We start from the raw sequence: 16,500 nt of genomic DNA, 5'->3' as shown, positions 1-16,500 counted from the left end.
TGAAAAGTGTAGTGTTTAAATACTTAAAAAGCAAAATAAGCTAGTCTAAGCAGTTTGGTGATTTTTTTCTTTAACCTCAGTGATTGTTTATTAGTGATATGCTCTATGGTATCATTAATAAAGTGGTAGAAACCTGATTAGTGATGTAGTTACAAAAAATCGACTTCTGTTATATTTAATATCAACTTTAAGTAAAGTGATTTTCCTATACAAATGCCAAATATGTGAGAAAGGGAGTGGAGAGGGCCATTTTATTTACTTTCCCCTTTAGATCTAAAAAAGAACAAAACCAACCAACCAAAAACACCTGTGTTCTTAAATTCTCTAATTCAAATTTTTAAAATTCAAGGGATATATAGAAAGAAAATTAAAAACCCTAAACATGGGGGGAAATGGAATTAAATTAGAAATGGGAAATGAGAAAAAGGCAAAGGATGAATAAAAATGCATACAGTTGACCCTTGAACAATACGGGTTTGAACTGTGTGGGTCTACTTATATGCAGATTTTTTTCAATAAACACAGTAAGTGTATTTTCTCTGCCTTATGATTTTTTTAATAGCATTTTCCAGAATATAATACATATAACATACAAAATATGTTAATTAACTGATTCTGTTATCAGTAAGGCTTCAGGTCAACAGTAGATTATCAGTAGTTAAGTTTTGAGGGAGTCAAAATTATACATGGGTTTTCAACTGTGTATGGGGGTTAAGACCCCAACCCCTGCATTGTTCAGCTCTCTTAAGAAGATGAATAACTTCTTATATTTGCTTAACTACTTATTCCCTTCACAAGACCAAAGACTATTATTGATGTTCAATTGAGATGTTAGAATTTCCGTGCTCGCTTCGGCAGCACATATACTAAAATTGGAATGTTATAATTTCCTCTATGTAGAAGAACCAAACTCCAATTATTAGAAACTTATGTGAATAATCTGTTCCTCTACTTATTATATAATAGAAACAGCCAAAACTGATTTGTAGCTAGCATTATAGCTATAAATATTTCTTATTTATTAAACTCATTCTGTTGATAGGCACTTAGAAAAGGTCCATAAGAGGAAGCAGAGTAGTAGCTAAGAAAATCTCTAAAACCAGACGACCAGGATTCATATCCAGTTTTGATACTTACTACTTACTTAACCATTTGACTTTGAGCAAGTTCTTTCTGTCTCGGTTTCCTCAAATGCAAAATGGGGATTACAGTATTTACTTTATATGGTTTTTACGAAGATTAAATGAGTTACATATCGCTAACATGCATAAAATAATACCTGGGAGTTCTACATTAGTATTAGTTAAGTAAATACACTTTATCTTATATAATCCTCCCAATGGTTTTAGAAGGTAGATATTTTTATCCCTACTTCAAAGATGAGGAATCTGAAGCTCAGTTAAGATAGGTTAAATGACTTGCCCAAGAGTATAACTTGCACAACTAATATGAGACAGGATTAGGATTTGAATCAAATTTTATATGACTTTAAAATTCATGTTCTTTCTACTGTGTGACATACTGCTTCATTTTCTCAAAACTTAGCCATTTTTCTCCCAATTTTAACATACCACATAAACAACATTAACAGTAACAACAATAGATATTTTAGGGAAAAAAATTAAATGGCATTCAAGCTTCTTTCTAAATTTTACAATTTTCTACATTTTCCTCTAATCTATATAAGAATAAATATGCACATAGTTATATATTTTGATTTTTTATCTTAAAGTGTGATTGTTACTAACGTTCACAATATTGTGTTGTCCTCTTTCTCTTCCTGGATACAAGAAAAATATTATACATTTCTCAGGGACTTGTAGTAACTAGTGTTGACCGAAGGGGCATAAGCAAAAGTGATGGTGTGTCACATCTGGGCCAAAGTACAGAAAAACGAGTGCGACTTTTTTGTGCTCCTCTCTTCCCAGGGGCAGAGACCAGGGAGATCAGGTGGTCCAGGTGGTCCAGCTATAAAATCATTAAGCCTCTCTTAGTCTGAATTCCTGAGTGACTATGTGGAAGAGAAGTTCCCAGTCTCAGCTCTGACCCACATTTATTGTATTTATTGTATGAACCATTGAGATTTTGGAGATGTTACTGCAACATACCTTAGCCTATCCTAACAAGAAAATATTTTTATATTTATACTTCTCCAAATTATACTATATAGTGGTTACATATTTTTTGTTTGTTTTATTTTGTTTTTAAGGGTTCTGTTTATTTATTTGTCAAAGAGAAAGAGAGCACAAGCACAAGCAGGGGGAGGAGCAGGCAGAGGGAGAAGCAGGCACCCCGCTGAGCAAGGAGCCAGATGCGGGACTCTATCCCAGGGTCCTGGGATCATGACCTGAGCCGAAGGCAGACACTTAACTGACCAAGCCACCAGGTATCCCTAGTGGTTACATATTTTTAAAGGTTGATGTCATATAGCTTAGTTAGTCTTTCCTGTGGTATTGGCCACTAAGATTTTTATCTAATTCCTCACTGATATAAGTAATTTTTCAATATTCATATTTGCAGAGATAAAATGCTGGAAAACTTAGCTGAAGCATAAAGATAAATTACTGTCTTTGCATCAAAACAGTGAGCATAACTGGGTAGTTATTTAAAAGTACTCCTTTAAAATGCAATAGAATGATAGAACGTGCTTTTTTATGAAATGAAGAAAGGTCTTAAAGGAAGAACTTAAGGAACAGAGAGTAAAGAACATATTCTTTGGTGTAGAAATAGCTAAGTGAGAGCAGAGATTTTAAAATGAAAAGGGATGGGGCGCCTGGGTGGCTCAGTTGGTTAAGCGACTGCCTTCGGCTCAGGACATGATCCTGGAGTCCCGGGATCGAGTCCCACATCAGGCTCCCTGCTCAGCAGGGAGTCTGCTTCTCCCTCTGACCCTCCTCCCTCTCATGCTCTCTGTCTCTCATTGTCTCTCTCGCAAATAAATAAAATCTTAAAAAAATAAAAAATAAAAAAAATAAAATAAAATAAAATGAAAAGGGATGAAAATAATGGAACTGTGAGAAAAAATGATGAGGTGCCTGGGTGGCTCAGTCAGTTAAGCACCTGCCCTCAGCTCAGGTCATGATCCCAGGGTTCTGGGATTGAGTCCCACATCAGGCTCCTTGCTCAGCATGGGGCCTGCTTCTCCCTCTGCTTTCTGCTCCCCCTGCTTGTGCTCTTTCTCTCTCTGACAAATAAATAAATCTTAAAAAAAAAAAAAAAAAGAGAAAAAATGATGAAAAATGTCTAAAAGAAAGGGTCAACGTTATAAGGAAAGAATGAAAAAAAAAAATGTAGACGCCCCCAACAGATAATTTTAAGTATGTGAATAAAGAAAGGGTAATATTGACTTAAAACTTTAAAACTGGAAATATTAGAATAATGGACTTGAAATATGGCTTCTGGGAAGATTCTAAAATCATCCAATCCATGATCCTTATTTTAAAGATGAGAAAACTCAGGACCCCACAACGTTAAAACAAAAATCTCAGTTAATCACACAACACAGCTTCCGTTTCCTCTCTACTTCAGATTCCTCCATCTTCTGAAGTTTGTGAAAGAAATCAGTCTAAGTTTGGAGAACACACACCAAACCAAGAAATGAATTAATATGACATTGAAGATAAGCTTTTCTCATTTTAAACAAATAATCAGTTTTCGTAAGTCCATGATGACAACAAAAAGGACCAGAGAATGGAACACAATTGCCTGCTAAATTGCCTGCTTTTGAGATGAAAAATCCATTAACACTGACCATGTAGTAGTTACATTTGTAATTTAAAATGTGAAAACATTTAGGGGCCCTAGGTGGCTCAGCCAGTTAAGCATCTGACTTGGGCTCAGGTCATGATCTCCGGGTCCTGGGATCAGCAGTGAATCTACTTCTCCCTCTCCCTCTCCCCCAGCTTGTGCACACTCTCTCTTTCTCTCTCTCTCTCTCAAATAAATAAATACAACATTTAAAAAATAAATAAAAATGTGAAAACATTTAAAAGAAAATCCAGTTAATTATGAACTGGTCATCTCCAATGAATAAAAGTACTTTTAATAGATAAAATATGAATTTTATATACATGAAAGCTTATGTAAGAATTTATTTTCTTAAATAATAGTAACTTGGAAAAAATAATAGTAACTTGGAAAAGAAAACTTTAAAATGCATTATATATGTATACCTCATTTATATCTAAGTTTCTAGAGAATTTTCAAGGAGGGAAGGGGAATAGGAAGAACAAAGAAAGATATAAGACTTCAAATTCTACAGAAATATTACAATATTTGTGACTTAGTCAATCAAATGATTGGCAAGCAGCCAGATACAGTTAGCTATGACTACCCTAACATCAAGTAACTGAAAAGTACTGTTGCCATTATGGTTTGAAGAAGACACATCTTTAAAGCAAAAAGCCATAATTTATATGTGAAACAATGCCTTGTAGCCCGATATTTAGTGTTTAGTGTCTGTCCTCGCTTAATTTTATTGTGTTTGGTTCCTAATTTTGTCACACAGGTGTTCTACAGAACAATTTCAATTTTTATAATTTTTATAATTTTTATAATTGTTAATTAATATTATATTAATATATTATATTATATATAATTATATATATTAATTATATTGGAGAGAATAATATATAATAATATACATTAATTATACATATTAATTATATTAGAGAGAATGCAGTAATACCACTAACTGATGCTTAAATTGAATCTTAAAGGACAAATAAGATTACAAGGAATAAAAAGAAGAGCATTCCAAGCAAATGGCACAACTTATACAAAAGCATGTGATATCAGTGACTTCAAAAGATACAAATCCCCACTATATTTAATTTGACAGGTTTTTTTTCTTTAGACATCCCAAATGATTATAACAGCCTGATGAAAAAGCATTAATACTATTTTATTGTAATTTTTTGTATGAGGAAAATCAGATACATTCAAGCTTTACAGTAAGGCAATAATAGAGCTAGAATTAGAACTAAAATTTTGTTTTTCTGATGGCAATCTGAATGGTCAATCACTGGATAATTCTAACTCTGCACTCTGATATTGTTAGTCTCTTAGCTGTCTGACTTTTCTCGTGTTCCATATAATTGCAGTAATAATAAGAACTAACATTCATTGTAATGCTTGCAATGTGCCACGCACAGTGCTAGAACTCTACAGACGTTTACTCATTAGAAATCCTCAAAAACAGATGAGTATTCTGAGACTTAAAGAGGCTCAGAAACTTTGCCAGAACCCTTAACTATTAAGGGGTAGAGACTGGTTTGAAGGCAGGTCAATATGCTACACTGCAAAGGCATTATATTAGTTAATCATAAAACCTAAAATTCCTTAATTTAACTTTAAAAACTTTAGTCTGGTTCAACTCTACTTATATACTTCAGGTAATATGAATTCCTAATGGTGTCCAGGTCATATTTTCCATGAACTTTTCATACTAATTCCCCTTTCTGTTACTCAACAAAAATTTATTAAATAGTTACCATGTGCCAGGCACTGTATTTGTGTTAGCTTTAAAGAAATAAGACACTGCCTTTGCCCTTAAACAGTTCAGAGTCAAGACAAGAAAAATCATGGCTAAAATATAGAATGTATTGTGCTTCACTTAAAGTAAATACTGGAATCCAGAGGAACATTAGGGAAAAACACTTAATTCACTCGGAAGGAATTAAGGGAATGTTTCAGTAGGAGGCAATACTTAATCTAAATAAATCTTGAGGCAGAATAAAGAGTGAGCCAGGCAAATATAAAGAGAAATGAGGGGCCAAAGACATTATATGCAAAAAGGACAGCATTTTAAAAGGTTTCTACCTAGGGGCGCCTGGGTGGCTCAGTCATTAAGCGTCTGCCTTCGGCTCAGGTCATGATCCCAGGGTCCTGGAATCAAGCCCCACATCGGGCTCCCTGCTCAGCAGGAAGCCTGCTTTTCCCTCTCCCACTCCCCCTGCTTATGTTCCTTCTCTTGCTTTGTCTCTCTCTGTCAAATAAATAAATAAAATCTTAAAAAAAAAGGTTTCTATCTAACTAATAGAATTTAGACTAGGTTTAACTAAAGATGGCTAAGTTTAAATGTCACTTCCTCATTCCTCAAAAAATTACAAATAGAACTACCATATGATGCAGCAATTCTGCTTCTGGGTATATATCCAAAAGAAATAAAATCAGGATCTCAAGAACTATCTGCACTCCTATGCTCATTGTCACTTTATTCATAATATCCAAGATAGGGAAATAACCTAATTTGCCCAAAGGTAGATAAATGGACAAAATAAATACAATGGAATATTATTCAGCCATGAGAAAGAAGGAAATCTTGACATTTGTGCCAACATGGATGGAATGAGGGTATTAAGTGAAATAAGTCAGAGAAAGACAAATACTGTATGTTCTCACTTATCTGAACTCGGAAAATTATCTTGAAAGTAAGAGGAGCCTTAGAATTAATTTAAGTAGGCAAATGCCTGTTCCTGGTTCACATTATGGAAAGAGTACTAAGGTAGCTGAGTGATAATGACTGGGTTGCTTTGGGGATGGGCAATGGGAAGAAAAAGAAATATCAGTTAAAAATTATTATAATAGTTCAGGTGAAAAATGAATATGAATTCATACTAAGGTCAAGACAATGGGAAATGGAAAGAAGGAATAAACTTTAGACTCCCTAGGAGAAAGAATCTACATAACTTGGTTAGTAATTAGATCTAAGATTAGGATAAAAAAAGTTGAAAAAAATGATCAGGTCATCATGCTATGGAAAACAAAAGGTTTTGAAGAGAAAGTGATAAGTTAGTTTGGGACATAGCAAGTTTGAGATATTTATAAAATAAATGAGCAGAGATGTCTAACGATGCAATGTCTGAAACACTGGAATGAGGTTAAGATGCAGATTTGAGCTATGGATTTGGAATCTACTCTATTCTACTCTGAAATCACCAAGTGAAGCAGCAGTTCTCAATTCTGGCTGCTCATGAGATTCACATGGAAAGCTTTCTGTAAATGTAGAAGCCTGGATTCTATCTCCATAGACATTAGTACTTCTGAGATAAGCTTGGTGCCTCAATGTTTTTAGAAAACTAAATATTCGATTCTGATGCATAGTCACAATTAAGAATCACTAGTTGGTAATGTAAGTCATGAGTATAAATGAGTACTGTTTTCAAATAGATTGCACCAACTAGGGGAGATTGAGAAGAAATTATCAGAAAGATTATGACAATAATAACTATAATTTATTGAGCACTATGGCAGGAACTGTGCTAATGACTTCACATGTATTTTTTGTAGTGGAAGAGAAACCAAAAAAGAGTATAATGAAAGTAAGTTAAAACCTCCTCCATGAAGTCCTCCACAGCAGTTTCAGTTTGCCTTGACATCTCTTATCTCCATTTGGCATTTAGACTATAGTGACTTACTCCTGGCTACCTAATTCAAGTGTATGTAACCCTAAGCAGTATAACACAGTGGTTAAGAGCAAGAGCTCTAGAGCTAGACTTTCGGGTTTGAATCCCATATCATCCTGTCCTTTGCTGGCAATTTTAATCCTAGGCAAGCTACTTAGTGTCTTACTTAGTATACTGTATATAATTAAAGTATAATGTATATGTATGTATACACACATATGTACTAAATGTATGTGTATAGATGTATATATGCATGTGCTAAATATGTGTGTATATACATAACGTAAGTTCCTTCCAGTGGAAGTAATTCTAATAACAAATATTTGTTAAGCTAGACACTGTTTCAAGTACCTTACTTGTATTAATTGATTAATTCAATTGATTCTCATTAGAACTCTAGAGATTAGCAACTTAGCATCCCCATTTTACAGAAGACAATACTGAGGAAAATAGAGATCAGGCAATTTTCCTAAAATAAACATTGCCAGGGAAGTAGAAGACATGGGATCCAGACAAGGGAGTCCAGCCTGATAACTAGCTGTTAACTACTATCCTATACTGCCTCCCTCTATACTTTGCAATAGACAAATTCTTACGAGATTGAATAAACATTTTTTTAAAAAAAAGAAATGGAGTGGCGCCTAGGTGGTGCAGTCAGCTGAGCGACTGACTCTTGGTGTCGGCTCATGTCATGATCTCAGGGTCGTGAGATGAAGCCTTGTGTCAGGCTCCGGCTCAGCATGGAGTCTGCTTGAGATTCTCTCCCTCTCCCTCTGCCCCTCCCACTCATGCTCTCCCTCTATCTAAAATAAATAAATAAATCTTAAAAAAAATAAATGGATAGGAATAGATGTACACACTTATATGCAGCACATTTTGCAATGTACTTCATTGAAACCAGGCTCTTTCGCCTTTTAGAAAGAGGAGTTTGGTAAAGGAATATCATTATCAATATAAATATCAATATTATCATTTTTGAAAGGCGTGGGGTGTGGAAAGGATCACATCACTAAGTGTGTTTTACTTACTTTTTTTTGAGAAAAACATGTTCAAATTTTTAAAGTTTTAAAGTAACCCAAAGCTCAATGATCTCCAAGGTTTCTCCCAGAAATGGATCTATGATGCTAAAACAAGTACTGAAATTTTGTTGGGTCCCTACTATAAATATAACTTTTTTCCAGGCAATGTGAAGCACAAGGATTAATAAGAAAAACCTCACAAGAACTAGAAAATGGTGTTTTCAAGTAATTCAGACTTCTACAGGAAGAAACAGAATATTCTCAATTATATGGGTCTGCTAAAAATAGAGCCAAAAGAGTTACTGTGTCCGGTTTCATTTTTACTTGCACTTGTGGTATTCCAAGAGTTTCACTTCTGACATACTTTATATAGATAATGTGCTAGTAAGAGTATTCAATTCCAATTTTTTCACAATTCCCATGCACAAATATCATCTTCCTGGGTCTGATAACAAAGTCACACCCCAGCTGTCACATCTAAAGGAAATCTGCTCTTGGATGTTACCCAGCTTTTTTTATTAACCATAGGAAATACTGAAATGCTTCTGGTGCATGGAGGAGATTTGAAAGCGATATTAAAAGTATTTAGCAATGATGATTTACTTCATCATCTCTAAATGAACAAAGAGTAAAGCTAAAATAACCCTACAATTTCCATGATTATAAACAGCATTTCTATCTCCAATTTTCCCAAAGACAAAGTCCTTATTATCCAAATATTCACCATAGTGACATGTATAGTCATTGTATTAAAATGATCCTGCTAGATTGTCCTTGATCTAGGAAATGTCAAAAATAAAGCCAAAGCTAAATCAGATTACCTACCAATAACACAGAGTTTACATCAGGGACAAGCAGGAGGTCTCTTAGGATCTGAAATCTAGGACTTTTGAGTGGTTGTGGATAGACAGAAATGCTCTCACATGCAATTTTGATAGAGAATTTTATTAAAATCCTTCATTTTGCTTCTACCCCCTACCTTGTCTACTAACTACTAAATCTACTCAGGAATTTAATTTTCATTTTCAAAGTCTCAAGAGGGTTAGAGCTCTAAGAAGGACTGCAAAATATAGGTGCTGCTCTTTTGGTTTTTTATTTTATTTTCTTCCAAGAATAAGTAAATCAGCACAGAAATGTTCTCAGTTTAGAAATCATAATCTAAAATTCAAGACTATACTATCTGGTCCCAACAAACCTTCCTGTGTTAGCCTGAATTACCCCACCAGGCTATAGCCAAAATGAACTACTCCATACTTTTCAAACATATTATTTGCTTTCTGTCTCCCTATCTCTGTTCGTGTTGTTTCTTCTGCCCAAAATGGTCTTTCCCCATCTTGGACAGTTTTCAAGGTCTACCTCAAATGCTACCTTTTCTGTACTTCCCTAACTCCTCATCTAGCCTCTCCTCTCTTCTCCCTACTCAGCTTGAAATATTCTGCCCACTGAATTCACAGCAGAATGATTTGTGTTCTTTCTTCTCTCTTTTGAATCCCCAAGGCACTCACTACTTTCCACATTCTGTTGCAATTACATGTATTTAGTGTTTATGACTCACTAAATGTGATTTCCTGAAGCAGGGGCCTATTGGTCTTTATATCTTTGCCTAGTACTGTGCTTACTAGAACATCATAAGATTTTGTATGTTTGTTTATTTGAAAAAATTGCATTGTGCTGAGATTTGATTGACCCTGTGCCAATTTGGGGAAAATACTTGCACATTGAGAAAATTGCTCAAGAAAAGAGAACTAAAATGTAATACCTAAACATTTACATTTCATCCAAATATCAAGTTACTCACTTGGACTCTGGAGCTTGACAGAACAACATGGGTTTGAAGCAGACAGGTCCACTTACATGCAGATTTTTTTTAATATAAATACAGTACAGTACTTCAAATGTATTTTCTCTTCCTCATGGTTTCCTTAACAACATTTTCTTTTCTCTAGCTCACTTTATTGTAAGAATACAGTATGTAATACATATAACAGACAAAAGAGGTGTTAATTGACTGTTTATGTTATCAGTAAGGCTTCCAGCCAATAGTAGGCTCCTGGTAGTTGAGTTTTAGGGAAGTCAAAGTTATGCATAGATTTTCAACTGTGCAAGGGATCAGCATCCCTAACCCCCCCTCCATTGCTCCAGGGTCAACTATGGATGTTTTTACATTAATAAAGCCAGTAATTCAAAATAGCATACTCTATCAAATAGGAACATGAATTGTTCTATTCATATACAGTATTGCATTTATAACACTATTATTTATAATGTCATTTTAGTCTTTCATTTAGAATAAAAATATTCATTAACAAATAAAATTAAAAACAAAAATTAAAACAAAACAAGTTGTGTTTAACTTTCAGTGAAGGTTTTTGTCCTGGACATTTTTAATAATTAAAAATAACTCAGATCATTAAATCTAAGCTGTAAAACTTCTCTATTATTTTCCTTAAACCTGGATTTTTACTCCTAAATTTTAATCTTCAACTACAACTAAAGAAGACTTGACAAAGTCCAGTAATCTTTTTTGTCATGAATGAAGTAGTTGGTATAACATAAGAAAGCAAAGAATCTATACATAGACTACTAATAAAAGTTTAAGTCAGCCTAGCAAGCAGCTGCAAAAAAAATTGAAACACAACACTTTTCATCAAATCACAATTCCTATAGTCAGTAAATGTTAGAATTTAATCAGATGTAGGATGTTTTTCTTTGTTTGCATTTTTATAGCCATCTTTATCTCAGTATACTCTGTTTTTAACTGAATTCCTTATTTCATAAGGAGAATGGAGAGATAACAAAACTAACCTGCATGACTACCATCACCAACACCTGCCAATAGCCCATCCTAACTCATAGAATGTATATACTAATGTCTTGTCAACAAATAATTTTTGTAATAATGTGCTTGTTATATACCAGGTAGTCTTACAAATGTTTTATATACATTATCTCACTTGGTCTTCACAACAACTCTTTGAGGTAGGTACCATTATTATCTCTATATTACAAATGAGAAAACTGATGCCCAGAAAGGTTAAGTAATTTGCCCAAGATCATATAGCTGGTAAATGGTATAGCTAAGCTCTGAACCTAGTGAATGTGGCAGCCCAGATACTTAACCACCATACTCACCACCTCTTACTGCAGCCAGCTAACTATTACAAACCAGAAAAATTTGCCTATCATTTTTTTGTTGCTCTAATATAAGAAAACAGGTACTTTGGAGGCACTATTGGGCAGCATGCCCCAGTTTAGGATTCTGGAGGAAACAAGGGTTTTCCATCTGCTCTTCCCACCTCCCTGTTACTTTCAGCCAGCATTACTGGTATGAAAGAGATAAGAAGTGGTGTCTGGATGTCCAACAGCTAGCTGGCTAAGGCCTACATGCATAGAAGTTCTTCTCAGTCCCCTTTCTTAAAGCATGAAGAAAATCCTAGTCCCCCAATTTTATTGAAAAAACTCCCCAGGGACCTAGTTAGCATCAAACACTCCCAAACTTGCTACTTTTTATTTCCAAAATTTAATCTCTATGAAGTCAAAGCCCCCTTCCATAATACAGAATTAGATTGGACTGGTCACATCTCTGTTTTGAGCTAATTCTTGAGGTCCCTGCTTCTGTTTCCTACCAACGGACTAGATCCACCTTACTCTCAACATCAATTGCCAACTATGGCCTATAAAACATACAGAATTATTTTATTGATTCACAGTTTATAATGCCTTGGTACAACAAATTACATATTATAAAAGAATTTAATGCAGTTGTCAAAATTATGAAATGCTTAATTATACACTTTGACCCAATCTTTTATTGCTCTAATTCCAAGAAATTTACATGAAAAGAAAAAGAGTCATATGTAACGTATCCAAGGATTCATCAGTTTAAATGAAGTTAAAACTGATTGTACATGCCATCTTTGAAAAGTCAATTCAAAACGTAAACATGGTTCATTGTGTACATTTTCTCATAATCTCCTTGAAAGCAAGAAACAACTTTTTCTTTTCTTTATTTCTCACAACACCAGACATAGTATTGTGCAAATAATCAGCTTCCACATAATGCTGACCGAACTGAACAATACTCAAATAGTTACTTATAGACAGCTTAGCTTTAGAAACCTTCATAATGTAAAATGAAATGCTGTGTAAAATAGCAAAGACAGAGGCAGCCATTGTAAAAAGCAGATGACCAATCATTACTGGGCAGATTTACAATCAATTCCATTCAAAAGGTCAAGATCATCTTGCCACAAAGGGAAAAAGGTTGACATTAAATTTAACTGTCTGTGACATTCTGAACAATCTTTACTTTTTAAGGTAATGCATTTTGACATAGCAACAGAAAGAAATTTTTCTCCAATTTGTAAAAGAAATGACAACTCTAAGGCAGTAATTTTTTCACCTTACAAAATTATTGAGATATCCTTTAAGTGCCACTAAAGGAAAGTTATCAAAAATCTTTATGGTTTGGTTCCTTTGAAAGGCCATAAATACAGTGAAAAATAGCAGAACGCTGTAAAACCAATACCTAGAGGAATCCCAAAGCAATGCCAAGAAACAGAATGTACTCATAGCGACTAATACATGCAAATACTGGAAATAAATTCTAACAGATTAAACAGGTTTTGTTGCAACTAAAAGGTATATTCAAATAATTCCAAAACTAATCAAGCTTAAGAATATGGCAATCTTCCCTACTAATAAGAATATAAGCTGGCTAAGTAGCCTGAATAACATATAAATTATAGCCAATATCAGTAGGTATAATTTTTAATGTCTTTTTAATTAAAAAGGAGAAACTAACCCCTTAACTGAATTAAATCATTGTTTTAGACTCTAAATTCTGTCTTCTGCTAAACATATTCATTTTTATTACTATAGCATCACCTTGATGAGGCACTAAGTCCTAACTATACTACAGAATCATGAAGACAAAACAATCTTTCTGACGAGAAATGCTGCAACATTCAACCTTTTTTTGCTCATTTAATATGGAATACCTGGTCAAATATCTAACAAGGTCTCTAAAATTAAGAAAGAAATATGCGTAATTAAAAAAAAAAATCTTTTCTTCAAAATTGGAATGTCAAACACAGGCACATTTTCTTGCCCTACTATGTCATTCTGAAGGAATGCTAAAACAAAATAAAGTTAAATGCATTATAACTTGATAAAATAGTTTAAAATAAATAGCAGAGCTTCAGGATAAAATGGAAATATAAATCCAATTTCTTTGCTGTGATGATTCTTTACTCTTTGTAATTAACATGTTTAATGTAGTCAAGTCTTTTCATTTTGAAAATGAAAGTAATGCGGAGTATCTCTGGATCAAAAAATCTTAAACAAGCTTAAATGTCACAAGCATTCTTTGTAAAAAACAAAAGCAAAAACAAAAAACAGATTTCTCATCTGCTTTCAGCTATAAGCAATGCCGTAAGCAGATATCTACATTAAGAGGACCAAGAGCATCATTATCTCTATAGATTGGAGAAATAATTTAAATTTATGCCTTTTAAAACAGTTCAGATACTGAAACACAAATTTCAGGAAATCAGCTTATAGCTCAGATGCTGGTAAACATGATTCCACTCATCAAACTTGTACTGCTGTGTGGTTGCACCCTACAATGGTAGCAACATCTATTTCTGTGCTTATGAAATTCCAGATAAAAATTTTTTTAATATGTCACTATCTATAAGCAGCTTGCTATGAGGTATCCTTATCAGTTTGAACAAATCATGCAATTTTTATCATTTGAAATAAGAGATGCAGTTTGACTGTATTCAGGCTTAATCTGGAAAAATCTGGAGAGCCCCAAACCTTGCATTTAATCACAAAAAAGAATCTTTCCTTACTTCCTACTACCCAAAAAAAAGAAAGCTCAAGTAAACACAAACTCAAACACACACACATATGCATTTCTAAAATTCATATTGTTCAGCTGGTATCTATTACTATAAATATCACTTGTTCAAATATCCTAAGAAAAATCTGATAATAATAAACAATTACATTGATTAATACATTCTACATGACTAAGAGCTAGAAAAAGCAATAACTCTATAATCTAATAGTATCATCATAATTCATGAAGTCATACCTGATGACTTAGAGATTGAAAAGGCTCACAGGTTCCAGACTGCATGACCTTTCTATTTCCAGAAACCCCTAAAGATTGCATTTCCTGTCTTATAAAAGATAATCACAGCCATCTCTATGTCTCAGCATCTTCAGGGCTAGTGAAGACAACATCAAAGAGCAGATCTGTCCATCAGTATCTGTTTAAGCCATCAAGAAGATATCAGATCACATATATTGTTTATCGTCTCCCCTTTGCAGTTACAAACACCCCGTATTAAGGGACGATGACACAGTTGTATTTGCTGAAGCTGCTAATGCTGTCTGAAAACAGTAAGCTTACTGCTTGGAGCAATTCTGCATCATCCAAACAGAGAATGAGCCACATCCTTTAGGTTTCCCACTTCTGCTACTATAAAAATTTCACTTGCCAAAAAGAGTTTGATTTTGTCAATCCTTTAAAAAATAAGCAATGTTCTACTTAATTAAGTATCCAATGTGTCTGCTGCAAATGCCATGTTAAAATATCAATTCTTAACTATTAGTCAGTTTTCCTCATAAATGACTAAGCTTTAGTATAATGATTTAATAAGCAAATTGTACTCTCTTTTAAAGGAAACTTCCCTCCAAACCATATGTATCATTATTCATCCAACCCATCAAAATTAGAAGTCCTTAAAAATGAAGAATTTTTATTCTGGCAATCTTTGAAAACTGTGTTTAACAGTTGACAAATAGGTAAATGCATATTCACTTTTAATTCTCAAGAACTTCATTTTTTTAAAGATTTATTTATTTATTGGAGAGAGAGAGAGCTGGGGGGGTGCACAGAGGGAGAGAGAGAGTCTTTTAAGTAGGCTCCATGCCAAGCGAGGAGCCCAACATAGGTCTCGATCTCACGGCCCTAAGATCACAACCTGAGCCAAAACCAAGAGTTAGACGCTTAACTGACTGCACCACCCAGGGGCCCCTCAAGAACTTCATTTTTATTTCATGTTCTTTAGACCAACATGCTTCAAATCAAAATATCTTTTATATTTTAACATCTTCTTCTAAAGAGTTTCACATATACAATGTGTTATTGTCAAATTCCAAAACTGCATGGTTAAACATAGGAATGAAACCTATGTAAGCTATTGGCATTTTTATTGTGATTTTTCACTGCATCTTATTTGTGTTTAGCAAGGTTCTTATAATGCTTTCTTTCACCACAACAAAGTGGAATCATGAAATTTAAGATTGGTAAAGTAGTCTGATAACAAAGAAACAATGTCCTCTAAAATTATAAATGGAAATATTTTCTTTGGGGGGGCTCTAAATATTAAATTCCAGTTAGATAACATATAGTGTAATATGGAAATATTTTCTTTACCAAGTGACAAAAGATTGTGTTTTAGAAATAAAACAAAAAATAAGCTAAAATTATAATCAATTTAACTGAATTCAAAATTAAGACACCAAGTACAATGTATTATTATCCTAAAACAGCCTTCACATTATGTATAGCCTGAGTTAATGAACACTTTATTTATATACCTACGAAAATTTGTTTATATACCTGTGAAATAAACTAAATGAAATTTAATGATAGCTTAAGTGCTTACAGAAAATGTTTTAGATAAATGTAGACTAATAACTCAGTTTAATTTCCCTTCTCCCACTCATGACATTTGATGAGCATAATATGTATTATTGTGGAGACTAGTCAAAATGAATCTTTTTTTTTTTTTTTAATTTTATTTATTTATTTGACAGAGAGAGAGACAGCGAGAGCAGGAACACAAGCAGGGGGAGTGGGAGAGGGAGAAGCAGGCTTCCCGCGGAGCAGGAGCCCGATGTGGGGCTTGATCCCAGGATCCTGGGACCATGACCTGAGCTGAAGGCAGATGCTTAATGACTGAGCCACCCAGGCGCCCCAGTCAAAATGAATCTTAAAGACTGGGCTTCTTTAGGAAGCTGGAGGGTGGAGGAAAAGGTCGGGGGACTGGGAGGATAGG

The 16,500-nt window shown here is 34.0% G+C and overlaps 1 protein-coding gene across 6 annotated transcripts in view; it reads right to left on the bottom strand.

The window, feature by feature from the left end:
- SLC4A10 (solute carrier family 4 member 10) overlaps positions 1–16,500 on the bottom strand; it is a 300,268-nt gene that overhangs the window by 203,571 nt on the left and 80,197 nt on the right. For 3 of the 6 annotated variants that reach the window (XM_078070882.1, XM_078070881.1, XM_078070884.1), the window contains exon 1: positions 14,526–14,772. The exons of 1 other annotated variant lie outside the window; for it this stretch is intronic. In XM_078070882.1, coding sequence (XP_077927008.1) covers positions 14,526–14,606 — 81 coding nt within the window. In that variant the 5' untranslated portion in view covers positions 14,607–14,772. Of the gene's footprint in view, positions 1–14,525; positions 14,773–16,500 lie in introns of those variants that run through there. 2 more of the 6 variants (XM_078070883.1, XM_078070880.1) reach the window with 2 other exon arrangements.

Source organism: Halichoerus grypus, chromosome 4 (genome assembly GCF_964656455.1).
Source record: "Halichoerus grypus chromosome 4, mHalGry1.hap1.1, whole genome shotgun sequence".
Classification (NCBI taxonomy): Eukaryota; Metazoa; Chordata; class Mammalia; order Carnivora; family Phocidae; genus Halichoerus; species Halichoerus grypus.
Note: the sequence above shows the minus strand (reverse complement) of the source record. Positions and strands in the feature narration are given on the sequence as shown.